General features: G+C 40.4%; 1 protein-coding gene across 1 annotated transcript; it reads left to right on the forward strand.

Moving 5' to 3' along the window:
• The first annotated feature begins 6,090 nt into the window (after window positions 1-6,090).
• Window positions 6,091-9,006, forward strand: LOC138596219 (clumping factor A-like). Its single transcript, XM_069667834.1, has 5 exons — window positions 6,091-6,385; window positions 6,545-6,769; window positions 7,325-7,969; window positions 8,105-8,845; window positions 8,969-9,006. Exons 1-5 carry the CDS (start codon window positions 6,091-6,093, stop codon window positions 9,004-9,006), a joined length of 1,944 nt encoding a protein of 647 aa, XP_069523935.1.
• The last annotated feature ends 12,958 nt before the right edge of the window (window positions 9,007-21,964 follow it).

Here is a 21,964-nt window from a genome sequence, read left to right on the forward strand (position 1 = left end):
TCATGGGGTCATTAAAATCAAAAACATGTTTCTCCTGGCAGGGTTGGCAGTGTTGGCAGTAAATTCAGGACTGAATTTCAAAGTAATGGCTGTGTCTGTCTTACTTTATCTCAATGTTCAGTTGTTCAAGACCATAAGTTCTATCTACGACATTACAAGTGATGTCAAAGATAGAACTTAAGGTCTGGAACAACTCAACACAGCGGGAAGAACAGTGAGGAAAATATCAGAGAAATGGTGATCACTTGGACTTACGCATCTTTTCAATCTGAGATTGACGATGCCTATAGAACTCTACAAGCTTAGAATGAATCTCAGTCTTTAAGTCATATTACAGATCTGTAAAGGCCTTTGTTTGACCTTAACTGCATCGACAAACAAGTGCTGTCAGCTGAGCTGGAACTGTACGTGATGGTGTCGTCATCGTACTGTAGGATTGTGTGCATGTCAATGCTTGGTGAAGTCATAACAGTGTGGGGGGCTAAATCGCATCTGACAGTACGGTCCTTCTCCCACAGTGAACCACATTTGCATAACGGCACACAAAAGCGTTCACACTGTGATGACTTGATGATGTGTTGCAGGTTTACTTGTTCTTGCAAACTGCATGAAAGGCCTGTCAACTACAGCTCATCACTGTTACTGTTTTTATTGAACAATAGCCCCCCTTATGAAGTTCCACTGATTCTGTGACAAATAAAGCACAATGCTTATGATTTGGCTACTCATTAGCATCCATTTTCAGTACTGAACTTACAACTGATAAATGTATGTCAAGCATATACTCCTGTCTGACACTGAGATAAATACCCAGCACTCTTTAACTGCTTAATGCTCCACTAAGTAAACCAGTTAGGGTCCATACTGTGTCTGTTTGCTGAAAAGAACCAAAAGAGGCTAAATATCTCTGTAAAGCTCAGTTAGTTGGTACTGCAGGGCTGGTGATAATTGTCTTTGGGGTTTATAGCTATGAGCCAAGCCTTTCTAGTGTTACTTAAATCTTGATTAGTGGACCACTCAGAGACAGGTTGTCAGCATTGATCCAATGGTGTTACATTTTTCACGAGTAGGACATTAATTCTACATGACTCTTTTTAGTTTGATGCATTCCAGAAATATTCATTTTGATGAAAGGTGAGCCTGACTGCTGTCTATCTGTGTGTGAGATGGACCTACAACCTTCCTGCCCAGTGTTATGCCACAGGCTCCATCCTCTCCCATAGTAGAATAAATAATTAATATAATGAATCTATACATTTCTATTGGTGATCAGCCTAGAGTGATAACACCCAAATTAACTTTTAGAAATACTTTGCTGATCCTCAAATTCGCAAACTACACATACATACGAACAGACATTCAATAGAATAAATGCATAACAATGTGTGCAATGCCTTATTAGTTATAAGTAATCCTTTGCATGATGTCCCTATTATGTTTTGTGTTAATATCTCCGAGAAATCAAGACAAATGCCTTTCCTTCACATAAAGTTCTGTGTCATACCCTAGAGCTGTTCAGATAAAGGCATCCCCAGTCAGTATTGCAGATCAGTAAAAATAATATTATCACATTTCTTTGTTGTTACGTTGGTGCCATTGGGAGATTTGGAATCTCTGTGGTATATAAATGTTGGTATTATAAGTATACTTTTAGGCATAGATATCATTTTAAGCATCTGTGATGGATCAGATCTCCCTGTATCATTTATGTGAACATTATGGATATTGTGACTAGGATGAACAGTGCCACTTTTAGTATTATTAGGCCCACTCCTTTACAGAGGAGACAAAGCTTTCTCAATTTATAGTGCGAAATATGAAACGATAAAACCAGCAGTAATACCATATCACACCTGTGTATGGTACTGCCACAAATCACAGAAATCAGACTTAGATGGTGGGTTGTGCCTTTGGTATGTGCTTAAATCAATGTTAAGTTTACTTCCTGCATCTTTATTGATAGAGGAAACAAAGCTTACTGAAGACACAGAACCACTGTGCAATCAGGGTTTTTGGTTTGTTACTTAAAGAAGTTTGATACAAACAAGTGGGGACACCTTGTGGATAACCATTGGTATTACATTGATATGAAACGAATGAGGGCAAGACCTAATTTCAGCGCTGGTATCATATATATAAATATAAGAGCTATAATATTTAGCTCAGTTAAGGTATGTTACAAAAAGTGGACGAGTTCAAAATAAACAGTCTTTGCTTTCAAGATTTAAGTAGCTTAATATTAATCCTATAACAGTTTGGTTCTTTGATTTATGCAAATAATATTAAGCCTGACTCTACCAGAAGGACAGGCAGTTATAGTCAAGAGCTTTTCAGCCTGAAAAATACTTTCATACACTGTTTGAAGGCCAGTCCGTCTGCAGTGTTTCAATGCCGTGCACACCTCGCATGTCATTGTCTACGAAGGGAAAGGGGATGGTTTCAGCTGAGTATTTTTTAACAGAAAAGACATTTTTGTGAACAGACTATGTAGCACAGATAAATAACTAATGAAAATAAAGATTTTAATATTTGCACTTGTTAAGAAAGGGGCATCACGATCCAAAAAAATTAAACAAAACTAATTTTGGTAATAATAAATCTCAGTATCTGGGTCGCAAGTTATGAATACACAATATTGAATAATTGAATAAAACAATATAGACAAATTTGTCTTTAGCGAAAAATTAAGCCTTTTTATTTATAGTGAAATTATTATGAGCAAATAAATAGATGAGATAGTAAAAGATAGATAAATAAGCATATATACAGATAATATGTGTGAAGAAGAAGGGCAGATCAGAATTGGCTGGGTTATAGTGATGACGAATTAGATTTTTGGTTGATTATAGGCTAACGAAAGGGTGGTAATTTAAGCCCGATGAACTTGAGGTTGTAAGAATTTAAAGTATTACTCAACATCAACATTTGATCACAGCAGCATCGGATACTTCCTGCCTACTTTCTCTGCTGGGGTCCAGCGATCCACTTGGCTCTAATCTACAGTTGCAATGGCTCTCCAGCAGGGTAGCGCCAGGTGAAGGGCTGTGTTTGATGGGGAAGGAGGCCAATAGCAAAGAATCCTTGCTGGCCTTAAAACATTAACTGCAGGGGATTGGTAGGAAGTCTCTGGAGTTTAATTGCCAGTTACTAAGAGACACTAGCGCAGGTAGTCCAGTTCAGAGACGAAGAACAAAAAATTAAGAAAAAGAGTAAAAAGACAAGAGATGAGACAAGATAAGACAAGATTAACTGATCTCAACAGCAACTGTGGAACACCCCTTCCTTTGTCTTCCATTTAATGATCTATTTTTTATCTGTTTTAACAGATTATTAGTTTTAACAGATTGTGATCATGTCTGAGTTGTACAGACATCACAACCACAAGACTGCACAACATTTTTGTCAAATCCTTTTCTCTCAGCAGCGTGGACAGAGCCTCTGCAAAAAGGTCTGTCGTTGTCGTTTCAAGTTCTTCTGGGGTAATCCCTTGAATTTGGGTTATATAGACAGGTAACATACTTTCAGTCAAGTCAATCAATGAGTTTTTCCAAATTATCAAAGGGTTAACGTGTTAATAATGCGTTAACGCACATACCCATTATGACCCTCTGCCGGCCCCGTAGTTTGAGAAATCAGGAAGCGATGCAGTGGTAATGTTGTGGATAGTAAGCAGAAATAAACCTCCGTGAGCAGAAATGGATAAAGAAAGGTCTTTTAAATCGCAAGTTCAGCCTCAGAGCCCTGCTAAATGGTTCTCTCAGCAAGACAAAAGAGAGCCCCAGGTTGTGAAAAATGTCTTTATTTGATTCAACTTTGACTAAATGATGTTATTTTTTTCTCCTACTGCAGACTCAATGACTCATTACTTGTGACATTCAGGTCAATATGCCCGTCTGTTGTTGCTTGTTGGGCTTCAGTTTGCCATGTTATGCTTTACAACCACAACCACAGCTTATCACTTCCACCTGCCCCAGCACCTCAACGCCCCCTCCCCTCACACCACAGCAACAACTCTCTCTATCATGGAGAGCGATGTTAACAGGATTTTTAAGAGACAGAACCCTCTCAAAGGAGCCGGACCGGACTATGTCTCCCCCTACACCCTGAAACACTGTGCAGATCAGCTGTTCACAGACATCTTCAACACCTCATTAGAGACCTGCCACGTGCCAGCCTGCTTCAAGGCTTCGACCATCATTCCTGTCCCCAAAAAGCCAAGGACCACAGGACTTAATGACTACAGACCCGTCTCCCTGACCTCTGTGGTAATGAAGTCCTTTGAGCGCCTGGTGCTCTGAAATCTCAAAGACATCACAGACCGTGAGGACAGTGATGACGACAGAGATGACGACATAGATGTTGACATAGATGATGACATAGATAATGACAGAAATGTGGACATAGATGATGACAGTGAAAATGACAGTGATGATAACAGGGATGATGACCGGGTTGATGACATAGATGATGACAAAAATGTTGACATAGATGACGACAGGGATGATGACAGGGGTGATGACAGAGATGATGACAGGGATGATACAGAGATGATGACAGTGATAAAGACAATGATGCTGACAATTATGATGACAGTGATAAAGACAATGATGCTGACAATTATGATGACAGGGATGATGACAGAGATGATGACATAGACAATGACAGAAATGTTGACATAGTTGATGATAGGGATTATGACAGGGATTATGACAGGGTTGATGACAGGGATGATGATAGTGATAATGACAGTGATGATGAAAGAGATTAGGACATAGATGATGACAGAAATGTTGAAATAAATGATGACAGGGATGATGACATAGATGATGGCAGTGATGATGACATAGATGATGACAGGGATGATGACAGTGATGACGACATAGATGATGACAGGGATGATGACAGTGATGATGACATAGATGATGTCAGTGATAATGACAGTGATAACGACAGTTAAGACGACAGAGATGACGACAGAGATGTTGACATAGATGATGACAGTGATGATGGCAGGGATGATGACAGTGATGACGACATAGATGATGACAGGGATGATGACAGTGATGATGACATAGATGATGACAGTGAAAATGACAGTGATGATAACAGGGATGATGACCGGGTTGATGAAATAGATGATGACAAAAATGTTGACATAGATGACGACAGGGATGATGACAGGGGTGATGACAGAGATGATGACAGGGATGATACAGAGATGATGACAGTGATAAAGACAATGATGCTGACAATTATGATGACAGGGATGATGACAGAGATGATGACATAGACAATGACAGAAATGTTGACATAGTTGATGATAGGGATTATGACAGGGATTATGACAGGGTTGATGACAGGGATGATGACAGGTATGATGACATAGATGATGACAGAGATGACAGTGATGATGACAGTGATGATGACAGGGATGATGACAGAGATGACAACATAGATGATGACAGTGATGATGACAGGGATGATGACAGAGAGGATGACAGAGAGGATGACAGAGATGTCGACATAGATGATGATAGTGATAATGACAGTGATGATGACAGGGATGATGACATAGATGATGGCAGTGATGATGACATAGATGATGACAGGGATGATGACAGTGATGACGACATAGATGATGACAGGGATGATGACAGTGATGATGACATAGATGATGTCAGTGATAATGACAGTGATAACGACAGTTAAGACGACAGAGATGACGACAGAGATGTTGACATAGATGATGACAATGATGATGGCAGGGATGATGTCAGTGATGACGACATAGATGATGACAGGGATGATGACAGTGATGATGACATAGATGATGTCAGTGATAATGACAGTGATGACGACAGTTAAGACGACAGAGATGACGACAGAGATGTTGACATAGATGATGACAGTGATGATGGCAGGGATGATGACAACGATGATGACAGTGATGATGACAGGGATGATGACAGAGATGATGACATAGATGATGACAGAGATGTTGACATAGATGACGACAGGGATGATGACAGAGATGATGACAGGGATGATACAGAGATGATGACAGTGATAAAGACAGTGATGCTGACAATGATGATGACAGGGATGATGACAGAGATGATGACGGATGATGACAGTGATGATGACAGTGATTATGACATAGATGGTGTCAGTGATAATGACAGTGATGATGACAGGGATGATGACAGGGATGATGACAGAGATGATGACAAAGATGATGACAGAAATGATGACATAGATGGTGACATAGATGATGTCAGGGATTATGACAGAAATGATGACATAGATGGTGACATAGATGGTGACATAGATGACGACGTAGATAATGACAGAAATGTTGACATGGATGATGACAGTGATGACGACAGTGATGACGACATAGATGATGACAAAAATGTTGAAATAGATGATGACAGGGATGATGACATAGATGATGGCAGTGATGACGACATAGATTATGACAGTGATGACGACATAGATAATGACAGTGATGATGACAGTGATGATGACAGGGATGATGACATAGATGATGACAAAAATGTTGAAATAGATGATGACAGGGATGATGACATAGATGGTGTCAGTAATAATGACAGTGATGATGACAGGGATGATGACATAGATGATGACATAGATGATGACAGGGATTATGACAGAAATGATGACATAGATGGTGACATAGATGGTGACAGAGATGACGACATAGATAATGACAGAAATGTTGACATGGATGATGACAGTGATGACGACAGTGATGACGACATAGATGATGACAAAAATGTTGAAATAGATGATGACAGGGATGATGACATAGATGATGGCAGTGATGACGACATAGATTATGACAGTGATGACGACATAGATAATGACAGTGATGATGACAGTGATGATGACAGGGATGATGACAGGGATGATGACATAGATGATGACAAAAATGTTGAAATAGATGATGACAGGGATGATGACATAGATGGTGTCAGTAATAATGACAGTGATGATGACAGGGATGATGACATAGATGATGACATAGATGATGACAGAAATGTTGACATAGATGATGACAGGGATGATGACATAAATGTTGACATAGATGATGACAGGGATGATGACAGTGATGATGACAGTGATTATGACAGGGATGATGACAGTGATGATGACAGTGATGATGACATAGATGGTGTCAGTGATAATGACAGTGATGATGACAGTGATGATGACAGGGATGATGACAGAGATGATGACAAAGATGATGACATAGATGCTGACAGAAATGTTGACATAGATGATGTCAGGGATTATGACAGAGATGATGACATAGATGATGACAGAAATGTTGACATAGATGATGACATAGATGCTGACAGAAATGTTGACATAGATGATGTCAGGGATTATGACGGAGATGATGACAGTGATGATGACAGAAATGTTGACATAGATGATGACAGTGATGCTGACAATGATGATGACAGGGATGATGACAGAGATGTTGACATAGATGATTACAGTGATGACGACAGTGATGACGACAGTGATGACGACAGAGATGACGATATAGATATTGACATAGATGATGACATAGATGATGACAAAAATGTTGAAATAGATGATGACAGGGATGACGACATAGATGATGGCAGTGATGACGACATAGATGATGACAGGGATGATGACAGTGATGATGACAGTGATGATGACATAGATGGTGTCAGTAATAATGACAGTGATGATGACAGTGATGATGACAGGGTTGATGACATAGATGATGACAGAAATGTTGACATAGATGATGACAGGGATGATGACATAAATGTTGACATCGATGATGACAGTGATGATGACAGGGATGACGACATAGATGATGACAAGAATGACGACAGAGATGTTGACATAGATGGTGACATAGATGACAACATAGATAATGACAGAAATGTTGACATGGATGATGACAGTGATGACGACATAGATGATGACAAAAATGTTGAAATAGATGATGACAGGGATGATGACATAGATGATGGCAGTGATGACGACATAGATGATGACATAGATGATGACAGGGATGATGACAGTGATGACGACATAGATGATGACAGGGATGATGACAATGATGATGACAGTGATGATGACAGTGATGATGACATAGATGGTGTCAGTAATAATGACAGTGATGATGACTGGGATGATGACATAGATGATGACAGAAATGTTGACATAGATGATGAAAGGGATGATGACATAAATGTTGACAGTGATTATGACATAGATGGTGTCAGTGATGATGACAGGGATGATGACAGAGATGATGACAAAGATGATGACATAGATGCTGACAGAAATGTTGATATAGATGATGTCAGGGATTATGACAGAGATGATGACAGTGATGCTGACAATGATGATGACAGGGATGATGACAGAGATGTTGACATAGATGATTACAGTGATGACGACAGTGATGACGACAGTGATGACGACAGAGATGACGATATAGATATTGACATAGATGATGACATAGATGATGACAAAAATGTTGAAATAGATGATGACAGGGATGATGACATAGATGATGGCAGTGATGACGACATAGATGATGACAGGGATGATGACAGTGATGATGACAGTGATGATGACATAGATGGTGTCAGTAATAATGACAGTGATGATGACAGTGATGATGACAGGGTTGATGACATAGATGATGACAGAAATGTTGACATAGATGATGACAGGGATGATGACATAAATGTTGACATCGATGATGACAGTGATGATGACAGGGATGACGACAATGATGATGACAGGGATGATGACAGAGATGATGACAGTGATGACGACATAGATGATGACAGGGATGATGACAGTGATGATGACAGTGATGATGACAGGGATGATGACAGAGATGATGACATAGATGATGACAGAAATGTTGATATAGATGATGACATAGATAATGACAGTGATGACGACAGGGATGATGACAGATAATGACAGTGATGACGACAGAGATGATGATATAGATGTTGACATAGATGATGACTTAGATGATGACAGTGATGTCCACAGTGAAGACAACAGTGATAATGACAGGGATGATGACATAGATGATGACAGTGATTAAGACAGTGATGATGACAGAGATGATGACAGTGATAATAACAGGGATGATGACAGTGATGATGACAGTAATGACAACATAGATAATCACAGGGATGATGACAGAGATGATGACAAAGATGATGACATAGATGTTGCCAGTCATGATGACAGTCATGATGACAGTGATGGTGACAGTGATGACAGTGATGATAACAGAGATGATGACAGTGATGATGGCAGTGATGAATACACAATTACACAGAATGGGGTCATTTATCTCTGTATGATGCCTAGTTCAAACGTTATGCAAATTTTTTAATTTTTGTCAGAAATCCAAGCTGCAAAAATGGCTGCGGAACAGAGCCGTGGGACAATATTTAGAGTTGTGAACATCAAAACTTGTTTACTACACACCTTGAGTGTTACAAAAAACTAAGTTCGAAAAATATATTTACAGGGTGCATGGGGACCCTATCTTCCTACTAGACCACGGTTGAAACTGACTTTCTTAAAGTCTTTACCCTGGCCGGAGTTTTACAAAAGATTTGTTTTGATGCACCTAAAACGGTGTTTTTGTGTGGACGAAAGGCCCAAAAAAGAGAAAAATCTACATTTCGAAAAATACCCGTGTATGTGTAGACATGGCCTAAGTTTATGTTGGTTCAGACTCACACCTGTCGTTGTATATACTCAAACCATAATCCACTCACTTTATTATCACACATACTGAATAACAACCAGCATTGGTCATTACCTCTTCAAGACATAAATAACCACCACATCAAAGGAGCTGACAGTCTCGTTCTGATGCCTTCTCTCGAGCATGGTTTTGGGTATTAAATATGTCTTGTTTGATGTAAGGTTTGGTAATCAAATGACTAATTTGCATTCTGAGTGTGTTTTTCATTACAATATGTAATCAAAACAATCGTTATGTTATTGTGCTGTTCTCTCTCCCTGCCTTGGGGTAGGACTGTTCTCTCCGTTGTGTGTCTCTTTCTGTGTGTTGCGTTGCAGGTGGCTGTTGTTGAGCTGATGAAAGCTTCTGGCACAATTTTAAAACAGGACCTGCGGGAGATGACTTTACTCTGACTACCAACGAGACCCTGCTGTGCCTCTGTAGTGACCGCGCTTCAGAAGACTTAAAAAAAAAAAAAAAAAAATTTAAATTTGTTTAGGGAGTTGTGAGATCCCTTTTGTTATTTTTTATTTTCTATATATTTTTTTGGGGAAAGTAAGACAGTTTTGTGTTTTGACTACATATTCAGTGCACTGGCATTCTTTGGGAATGGGGAAAAGGGGGTAGCCTTTTTATCAATCAATCAATCAATCAAATTTTATTTGTATAGCGCCAAATCATAACCAGAGTTATCTCGAGACACTTTACAAAAAGAGCAGGTCTAGACCGACTCTTTGCTATGTTATTTAAATAAGCTCTGAGTCTTTCTTGGCCAAGTGTAACACTTCACTTGTTCGCTGGAATGGACTTTGACATTGTATGAGTGAAAACCTACACCGGAAAAGTGCTGGTATTTGTGCAAGTAGTACCGGTATATGAATACTATAGTATATACGAACATAGTATAGTATACATGGATACTATACGGCATACATAGTCCAGCAGTATGAGTGTCTTCAACTGCTTTCGAAAAATGTGTTTTATGCCACATTTAAGACATAAAGGCTTATGCTTGTTAGCCGAAAGGGACTTAGGATTACCCCTAAACTACATAAGGTAAAACTGCTCAGTATGAACTACATTGTAATATTTTTGCAAGTAGTCATTAAATACTTTTATCATAAAATATGGTGCTGATGTTTTTCTTCTAGAAGAATTATTTTTATTGTTAACAACTGAAATGAAACCCCACACCATGCTTTATTTTGAAATTCAGAACTAGTACTTGAATTTGGATTTTGGTTGTGTATAAACATTTTAGATCATCAAAGCCAGAAGAGGGCACTGTTTATCTGTGTATTTTCGTGTGCGTCTCCAACTGTCGAAAATATGTGTTTTAACACACATACAACAATATACTGTAAAATTACACTATAGCAGCCATAGCTTTAACAGAAAAGGACAGAACAGCAAAAACAAATAAAAACTGTACTATGTAGTATGTTATCACCAAAGTCTGGTATTTCTATAAGCTGATACTGCATTAACTTGATACATACCTGTAATATGAAAAATAAAGATCTGATTTGTTTATTTTCCTTATTATTAAATTTGGGATTAATCAAAACTCAAGTGGTTGTCTATGATAATCCATTAAACTGTGATGTGCTTTAATTGAAGCACTTCACAGTGATGACGTGTGACATGATTATTTGGGGTCTCTGTTGAAACTCAGAATTGCCTTGAAATGACCCTCCATGACATGTCCTAAAGCAGGGATTTTAAAACAAGTAGAGGATTTCAATTTAGGTCTTGCAACAATTCAACAAGATTTAAAGACTTTATCATTAGTGAACAGATCATTTATTTTAATTTGCAAAAAGGTGAGAAATGAAAAGTATTTTCGCTTAGACCCAAGCAAGATGTGTTCATATATATTTTGTTTTTAAGGTGATGGGTGATGGTAAAAGGGCTGTTAAAACGAATAAGTGTCATTATGCATACACATGTGGGTGGATGAGTGGATTTGTATTTGATGCATAAATTAAATGCTCCTCATTTATTATTCTGATGATTCCAACACAGCGTTGAGAATAGCAGAATAGAAGAAATCTTTACAGCTATAGTTTTTATTGACAATAAGCCAAAAATGAATGTAATGTACCAGCAAGTGATGAAAATAAAATACCAGTGACAAGCCAAAGACTTGTTTTTCTTTTAGGCAACAAGTTCTAAATAAAAACAACTACAAGTATTGTGTGTGGTTTTTTTTTTTTTTTTTCAATCTCAGGGACAATGCACATTAATCAACATCACTGTAAAAGTGCCAGTGTTAGCCAAAAGGGACATTTTCAACTGCTGTCCCTCGGCCTGATGTAACTTTGACCATTAAAACAACAAATAAAACACACAACATATAAAAAACAGAACAGGAAAAGCCAAGCCAACAAGCCAAGCAGACAATCAGCACAAGCAGTTAAGGCATGGCATATAAAATCACATTACAAAAGACATGGCATAAGCAGACAGGCAGCGTAAATTGTTAAAACATGACACATAAAATCACACTGCAAAGGATGCCATACAAGCAAACAATCACCACAAATTGTTCAGACATCACAGCATAAAATCACATTACATTACAGAAGACAGGCAAAAACATAGAGCGAGAGCAGACTGGGCAAGCATGCAGTGGCTAAGTATGTTGGCAGGTCTGGTTGTATTTAGGCCAAGTTTTAATATTATGTTCAGAAGAATTGTAAGACTCACTATGAGGATGTTCCAAAACTGGGAAGCTCAAAAGCTGTTGGCCAAAAGATGTTTTTCTCCTTGGGACAACTATGTATCTAAAGCCTGGTATATGTTATTCATCTGTGCTTTAGAGCTCCATGGTTGTTCTGAAACTATTGAAATCATATTGATGTTGTTTTATCACAATGAAAAGAAAACTCTATAGTCTATTTGACTTAATCCCATTTTCAAATTGTCTAGTGTCCTGATGTGTAAGTAAATTTAAACATATATTTAAACAGTTAGCCAGTGGCTAGGATCTGAGAGCCACAGAAAGAGTCGGGAAGTCAGAATGCATTGATAAACGGATGAGCTTGGTTGTTTTGGGTCTTTGGGATGAGTTGAAAAAAAAAAACATACAGGAAAACACAAACCATACCCTCTGATGTAAGTGGTTTTTATTACTAATTTACGCAAACAAAGAAACTGTCCCTCACAAACAGAAAATTGCTGAAAAGAAACAGTTGCCAGAATGATTAATAGTCTGATTAAATCAGAATACACATGACTAACAGTGTGGCGCTGGCTCAGAGAGTGCCAGAGATCCAAACTGCAAATCAGAGTAAAAACACTATTTTAATTTAGATGAGGCACTGATTACTTGATTCCTGACAATATGACCTATTGATTATTAAATACATATTATCCTCGCTCTTCTTACAGACACATTAACATTGGGTTAACATTAATTGTAAACTAATTATTATCATCACTACAACTGCAGTGAGGAGCTTGTGTAGTGCCAACAGCAGCTTGTTACTCAGCTGTGTGCTCAGCTGTCCTGTTGCCATGTTCAGTTGGGGAACAGATCATCCATCTGCTGCCCTGTCATTCATCTATCTTTCTTTGTCAAACTCTCCATCCATCTGTTCATCAGTGTTTCCCTCAACTATGATCCCGGCTGAACAGGCCTTGGAAAAGGAAAGTGCATTTTGTGTTAGCGCCATTACCTTATGGAGTTATCTTTTTTGTTGTGCTGGTATGTATTTTATTTGACCTGTTTTCATGACAGATTTTAAAAGCGAAGACAGCACCTTTTTCTTTACTGTCTAAAGTAAATTGGTATTGCATCTTGTTAGATGAACAGATAATACAGTAATGTTATACTAGTTAGTAACAGCTTCCAGCATATTGCATGCAGTTTATTGAATAACATTTAGTATATTGTTTTTACATTGTGTTAAAAAACAAATATACACTCTAAGATCTCTAGCAACATTCAGCACTCTGATACAGAAAATACTCCATTCTGACTTTATGTTGCAATAATAAAGTTCAAAACTTTAAGTTAACAATATTGGAAGCTGTGATGAAGGTCTAATAAAGTATAGGAGAAATCTGCATTGATAGAGTGCAGATTGTACAAGCAAAGTCTGCACTGTCATCTCCTAAAACATCGGAACACAAAAACGCTGTGTCTCAGTTCTAAATGTGAATCTTTTGTTAGTTGGAACATGAAACTACTTGCAATGTGCAGGAGACCCTATACTGTTTCTATAGCAACAATTCTCTGAATTTCTGTTCTAGCTGCTGGCAGGATTAAGGTATTTTGTTGTAGCTTAAAGTAAAATATCTCTTAAAATATTGTCACAACCTGGCTCAATAGTTGACAAAAGAGGGAGCCCATACATAGTTGGCAAAATAATGCGCAAGATTTTAATCAGGTCAAAAGATAACCATTACAATACAGTGAGTTTGTCAGCAAGTCAATTTGTATGCAGTGTGAAGTGTGTGTAGTGATAAGCGTGTGTGTGAGTGAAAAGCCAAAGAAACAAAAGAAGCAAAACAATGCTGAAGCCAGTCTACAGACCAGTGAAGAGTGAGCTACATAATCCAAAACCCATGCCTGTATAATAAAACAGACCAGGTGGTGATATGAAAGCAGATGTTTCAATGGCACCCCTCTAATTCAATCAGGAGAGACTTAATACGTTTGAACAATTATTTATTTACAAGTTAAAATGAAATGTGCAAAGTCTGGCGATTAGACTCCATTGTGATGTCATCGTGTGCTGGATGGGTGTAGAGGCTGAGAGCAGGATAGGATACCCCCCCAATGGAGTCTAGACACTGGTGGTGATGATGGTGAAGAGAGGATGCAGGATGAGCTGAGCTGACTGGACACTGATGAAAAGGATGGAGGTGACTGGGGTGGAGGAGGGTCGCAATAATCGTCTGAAACGATGAGCAGACTGCGGAAGGGAGAGGAGCAGATTTAAAGTTTGACAGCAGTAAGATGATTGGTTCACAGACGTCGTGTCTAACTCTGGTTGGTTAATGCTTAAATGGGAACGCCCATAATCAGCTGATCGCGAAACAGGAACAGAGGGGGGAAAGAGAGAGAGTGTAGTATGAATGAAGTTAATGATGAATGAATGAATGAGAACAGTCTTCCTGCTTGAACTTTCGCTAAGCTACATTTCAATCAGGAGAGACTTAATACGTTTGAACAGTTATTTATTTACAAGTTGAAATTAAATGTGCAAAGTCTTTGGCGATTAGACTCCATCGTGATGTCATCGTGTGCTGGAGGGGTGTAGAGGCTGAGAGCAGGATAGGATACCCCCCAAAACAATGAGAAGAAATAACGGGAAGCATATACTCACTTTTGATGAAGCAGGCCTTACCTTACCGGGTTGTAACAGGATTCTAAGAAGAGTTAAAGAATTAAGCACAGAGAGCGTGAATAATTGATATGCATTATGAAACAATAATTAGACATTTACATTCACATTAATAGCCAGTAATTGGCCGTGCAAGAGTGAGATCACAAGACATGAAGCCAGCGATTGGCCGTGCAAGAGTGAGGTCATGAGACCTTGGCCAGCGATTGACCGTGCATGATGAGGTCACGATAGACCTTGGCCAGCGATTGGCCGTGCAAGAGTGAGGTCATGAGACCTTGGCCAGCGATTGACCATGCATGAGGGGGTCACGATAGACCTTGACCAGCGATTGGCCGTGCATGAGGGGGTCACGATAGACCTGGACCAGCGATTGGCCGTGCATGAAGAGGTCATGATAGACCTTGGCCAGCGATTGACCATGCATGGGGGGGTCACGATAGACCTGGACCAGCGATTGGCCGTGCATGATGAGGTCACGATAGACATATGTGAGGTGTATGCTGGTCCGATGACCTGATCGAGCCGCTAAGGCTGAGTGTTAAAGGTCATATGACCCTAAGCTGACGGTGGCCGAATAGCTCATACGTGAGGTGCGTGATGAAACCTATATGATCTACATGTTTTAACCAAGTGTATGGTGCGTGTACGTAGCCTCCCCCGCCATGAGACCTTGTGACAGGACGCAACGGTGAACCTCAACCCATAGCAACACCACACGTACCATCACCACCAGTTATATGAAAAGCTTACCAGAATTCAGGGTTTCAGAGATCTTTGATTTGCAAGAACGGTGCCGATATCAGGGCGAATATAAGAAGTGTAGGCCGAGGAAGACCACCGCCCGAGTTGTTGCAGAGAGGATGATGAGATGCCTTGATTGGCAGCAGTAGTGGCAGCACCTATTCTAAAAGAATGCCCTGAATAATGCTGGGGGGATAAATTGATTTTGAGGAGCACTTGTTTTAGATGAGAATTAAACCAAGATTTTGAAAGAGGGGAGTTCCCAGGTGTTAGAAATAGAGGAGACTTGGCGTTAGTAGGGGGTCTGACTAAAAGGAATTTGATCATGATTTAAAGGGGCAAAAGAGTGTTCCTGTGCGAGCCACAATGACTGAACAGGACCCATTACATTTAGTATCCTTAAGATCTACACAATAGTGACTAGAATGAAAGGCTAAATCAGAGAAAGAAATATTCTTATTGGGATTGAAAGATTGAGAGGAAGTTGTAGTGAATTCACCAGCTCTGAGGAATGCATAAAAAGCCATGGAAAATACTGCCTCGAGCAGAGCGTCAACGTTAGGAGATAAGAACCCTTTTCTAAGTACAGATAACATGCTATGAAGAACGGACAAAGTAATAGGCCTCCTGCGTTCTGCAACAGGAGGGGAGACTTTAGCAATGCCCTTTAACAAAATTTTAATAGCAGGATTCGAAAATAAACTAGGAAAAGAGGGATCATAACATCTGACGTTAAACTGGATTCCTGCAAGTAATTCTCTAATATACTGAGGTTTAAAATGTCTAACGTCCATACAATAGCCTATGAAAGCACAAATGGTGTTAATGTGAACAGGTTTGAGAGGCATACATATTGAAACACAAAACAAGGCAAAAGTACTCCATGCAAAATCATATGTTTTTAAAGTGGAGGGGGCTAAACCTTTCCTCATATAATATTTGGATGACTCTAAATAGCTGATCATGGGGCCATGATTTAGAACAGAGTTAGCTGTTGAAGGGGCGGAACTTGAATAGGAAATGGGCTGGCTTTGGGGCAGATGCTCCGGAAGATCTGAAAGTTAAAGCGTGAGAGAGTCAGCAAGTTTATTATAATGCCCGGGCACGTGACGGGCCGTGATTATGAAGTTGTGAGTTATGGACGACCATGTGATGCTTTCGAAGGAATGGCATGATATCTTTAGAAGAGGAGCGCCCTCTGTTGATCATGCTGACGACAGCTTGATTATCACAAAGCACTGAGATACGTTTGCGTTTCCAATGCTGACCCCACACGTGACATGCAACTGCAACGGGGTAAATTTTGTACAGCGCTGAGGACTGATCGAATCCGGAGAAAGCGGGAGGCCAGTGATCAGCGAACCACTGGCCTTGAAAGAACCCCCCAAAACCCACGGATGGAGCGGCATCCGTGAAAAACTTAAAGGAGTCAGAAGAATGTACTAAGTCATCATAGAAGAAGGTTATGCCATTCCAGTGCTCGAGCAGCAGGGACCAAAAACTCAGGTCGGAGCTGCACCCTTCATCTAATGATATGACGTCATGTAAATTATGGACTGATGACGACATCTCTAGTAAACGAGATATGAAAGTCATCAGGAGGAAGTCATCAAGCAGATGAAGAACGGAGGGAACCCTGAATTGGTTTAACAGGATCCAGCAAAGCGCCTCAGAAACAAGGTTGAATATGCACGGGCTACTTCTACACCCGAATGTCAGGCGCACGGAGAAGTAGTACTTTGAATCCCACCTGATGCCGAAAAGAGGCCATTGAGACGGATGAATGGGGACAATTTTGAATGCATCGGTGATATCTGCTTTGGAGAGCCACGCGCCTTGCCCTGCTAACTTTATCAATTTGATGGCGTTATCGACTGATGCGTAGTGAAGAGAAAAAGGTTCAGGCGGAATAAGACTGTTAACGCTCGCAACAGGGCCGGAGCGCGGCGCGGACAGGTTGAAAATTAACCTTTTCTTCCCTGAATATTTCCTTGTAGCTACACCTATGGGGCTAGTGCGAAATACTGAAAAGGGAGAAGACTTGAATGGACCTATGACATACCCTTTATTAACCTCTTTCTCTAATAGTTGCGAGACTATTTCTGGCTCTTTTGCTGCAGACTGGAGATTTTTTGTTACGTACGTAACTGAGGGAGAAGCTAAAACTCCGACCCGAAAACCCTGAGAGAGCCCTGTAAGAAGGTGATCCACGAACACTGAATCAGGATGAGATGACAGTTCTGCTGCTAAATATTTAACATTTATTGGTGTAGAAGGGTGAAAGTTCAGCATGTCTTTGAACCACGTCGGTTCTCTTGGCGGAACGATGCGCCGTGGGCAGATGGACCGGGGATGTGCATCCCTGCAACTGCTGCAAACGTGAAGAAAATGGCAATTGGGAAATGAGCAGACATTTTCATTGAAATTGTTGCAGATCGGCAAGCTATTAAAGAGATGCACCTGACGGCCACGTTTGTCGGTGAGAGGTAGAGGCGTGGGTGGAGGTGGGGGTTTGAAGAGAGACTGCTGAAACGGCACTGAGGGGCACAGGGAGGCGGAATGACCTGATTGCCCACATAAGCTGCAGGTAATGATTTGATTTCCTCCGGCGAACATCACTAGGAGCTCGGTGTCCAGAATGGACCAGTCCATCCAAAGCTTTGCGGTACTGAAAGAATATGTTTTTTCCATACTTGAGATTGAGATCACTGATGAGAGACAAATAAGCATCGAGTTCTTGTCTTCTCTCGGGGAAAGCAGAGCATATAACATCACGGAATATGCCGAAAGCTGCTACGAACTGCCCGAAACTCAAATCATTATTAAGCCGGGGATCGGCGGACTTAAAGACAGCAGTTAAATTTTCGCCTGTAGCGACGCTATTAGCGCACTCTGGTGAAGGCAGGATAAGGCTGACTAGATTAATGTCTTTGCCATCTAAGATTTTAGACCTTAACCGGGGAGATATGTACGCTGATTGAGGAATGTAAGGCCTACCTAAAATAGGAGCTGGAACAGCCGTGGCGAGTGAACGTGCTGAAGCTTCAATCCGAGTGATAGTGGATGGCTGACTTGGCGACTTGGCGTAGTGACATCCAGCATTGAAGTGCCCGAATTTGCAGAAGTTGTAGCAGAGGAAGAAGTGGCAGATGAAGCGTTCTTCAGAGCACGAAGGCATGCGTCGATATTACCCATAGATTTATTCAGAGCCTGTAAGGTGGAGACTAAGAAACTATCAGAGGATGAGTGTCTTGGATTAGTCGGTTCTGCGTGAGAGGGGGACCGGCAAGAGACATTTCTCCTCTTGGGTTGAGGAGCTTGCGAGGGACCTGATTTCCTCGTTCTTTTCCGACCGCGAGTTGGTACAGGAGAGGAGATGATGGAAGCAGCCGGTTGCTCGGCGCGATAAGAGCATTCTCCCTGTTCGTAATTTGATAATTCCGCCAACTCGCGGAGCTGGGAGAGAGAAATACCTGGTGCTGGAGTGATGCCACGACCATGAAGCTGAGACATAAGGAATCCTGCCTCGCCTTTTGATGGACTGTAACGAAAACTGCAAGGCGAGCCCTCCTGCGCAGGCTGTCCGGGGAGATGGAAGCTATCTCCGGCAACACATCGCCTTCTAGATCAGGATCCTCTGCAAGTTGATCGAGGTCAGAGTCGGACATTGGAGGAAAATGAAACAACGAGATGCAACAAAGGGTGAGTAGGAAATGTTCCATTCGCAATAATCGTCTGAAACAATGAGCAGACTGCGGAAGGGAGAGGAGCAGATTTAAAGTTTGACAGCAGTAAGATGATTGGTTCACAGACGTCGTGTCTAACTCTGGTTGGTTAATGCTTAAATGGGAACGCCTATAATCAGCTGATCGCGAAACAGGAACAGAGGGGGGAAAGAGAGAGAGTGTAGTATGAATGAAGTTAATGATGAATGAAAGAATGAGAACAGTCTTCCTGCTTGAACTTTCGCTAAGCTACATTAAATCAAATTTACTAACATAATTGGTCAACTTGGTCAATATAGTCCGAGGCGATGGACAAGAATCTGGCCTTTTCAAAGCATTTACATTGCTAAAATCTGTTCAGCATCTAGGTGACTTATCAGACTTTTCAAAAAGCAAACAGAGATAAGTCCAACCAGAAGAGAAAGGTCCTGCAACGTGGTTTTCCAGCATGTGCTTAACTTCATTATCAATGATTTCTCTCTTCTCTTCAAAGACTCGATAGAACCTTTGACAAATTGGTTTTGCATCACCAACGTCAATGTCATGTTTAATCAGATTTTTTTTTTTTTTAAGGAGTGTCCCCAAATATGGATGGATAGCTTTTGATCACCTCAACCAACTCAGAATGCTGATCAGCACTGAAATGAGCCAACAACATATTTAAATTCTGAAGGGTTTCGGAATTCCACAAGCAACTGTGGAGTATATCATCAGACGCTGCCACATCCTCCTCCCTCTTAATGGTGACTGCATCACTACCTTAAGTCAAAACCGGACCCACTTTTGAGGAAGAGGAATCTGAGACAAAATTCGAGCATAATTTGGCTTCAATACATTTTTGTGGCAACATTTTATTTTTTTTTCCTGCAATCCGGAGCAGCAATCAATTTTGTTCAGACAGCTGACATACTACAGTATAAGATCCAACAAACTTTGCCTGAAATGGTGACCCCACTATTGGCAACAAAGCTAGTTCTCAATCACCCTCACTGAACTGAGGTTTCTCAGGCTAAAATTAAGTATTTGTATGACCAGAATTCTGGGACTTTACCAGTTATTTGGTCAAAAACCGTTTACATAATGAAGTTCGACAGAGGTTCATCTCCTATCCACTCACAATGAAGCACTGCCAAAGGTCCACATAAGATCAATGGGACTGAACCCTATACTCATTTTACACACTGCCCTTGCAGCTAAAAACAACCATGGTAACCCTTCCTCCTAGTCCCTTTTCATTTCTGTGCAATATATGCATAACAAAGGTAAATTCATTCTTAAGCACCTTGGCTTTGTACATGATAAGCCAGATGCTTAGTTATGCATGTTTAGCTGCCTCAGGACTTTAGAAATTTGAACCTTGGTTGCTCAGAATCATTTTTGGTATGCAAAATATAACAATAAACTGAGTTAACTGAGTTAAGCCCTCAACAACAACTGGTACACAATAGTTGAGCAGCAGGATATTGCGATATATATATATTGCGGATATTACCTGGCACATGACAGTCAAATACTCACTGGTTTGATGTTCAAATGTTATCCACAACTGGAATTGGGCAAAGGGGGTAGGCTTAATAGACTGATTAGGTTTACATATATATACTTGTATACTTGGCATGTATGGTGCGTCTGAATGTAAGCTGCCACATCACTCTGAATACAAGGCCAAATGTTGTAATGCAAAATGTGACTACATACTGAACTCCCAAATACCCTGTCTGGTCATAAGAACACTTAAAATTTTCATTTTTATTTGTAGTTGGTACCACTATTTGGACAACTGGATCACCCACACAATCAACACCCTGGGGAGCCCACTTACGTACCAACATATCTACAATACAGAAAATACCCAAAGCCCGCCCTTTTAGCTTCCTTACTGGACCTCACCTGGTCAAACATATCACTTAAAGATACATCAGCCTGCTGCTCAGTGATAAGCTCCTGCTGGAAAATAGAAAGAAATGCCAGTACATGCAAATGAATGTCCACACCACACTCGTACTTTTGATCTAAAGAATGAGACCTAGCTCTGGACATTGCCCGCTTCACTGCACAAGCTACGAAGACATCAGGGAACTCCTGTTAACAATCTTTTGGTTCCTCTATGACAGGGCTAAACTTAGCAGGTGGGAAGCCATTAGCTTAGACATGAATGCCAGCCAAATCATTGCCCAGAATAAGCTCTACTCAATCTATTGGCAAGACAGGCCGAACTTCAATTTGGACATCCCCATCGACCAGGTCACAAGACTAGCTTTGTGTAAAGGAACACACAGAGTGGTCAAACTGATTTCCCTTACCAGCACACTCACCAGTATCTGAATCCTGAGAAAAGGGGCAGC

Source organism: Semicossyphus pulcher, unplaced genomic scaffold (assembly GCF_022749685.1).
Source record: "Semicossyphus pulcher isolate SPU_LCO1_2020_fin unplaced genomic scaffold, fSemPul1.0.p SCAF_18, whole genome shotgun sequence".
NCBI lineage: Eukaryota > Metazoa > Chordata > Actinopteri > Labriformes > Labridae > Semicossyphus > Semicossyphus pulcher.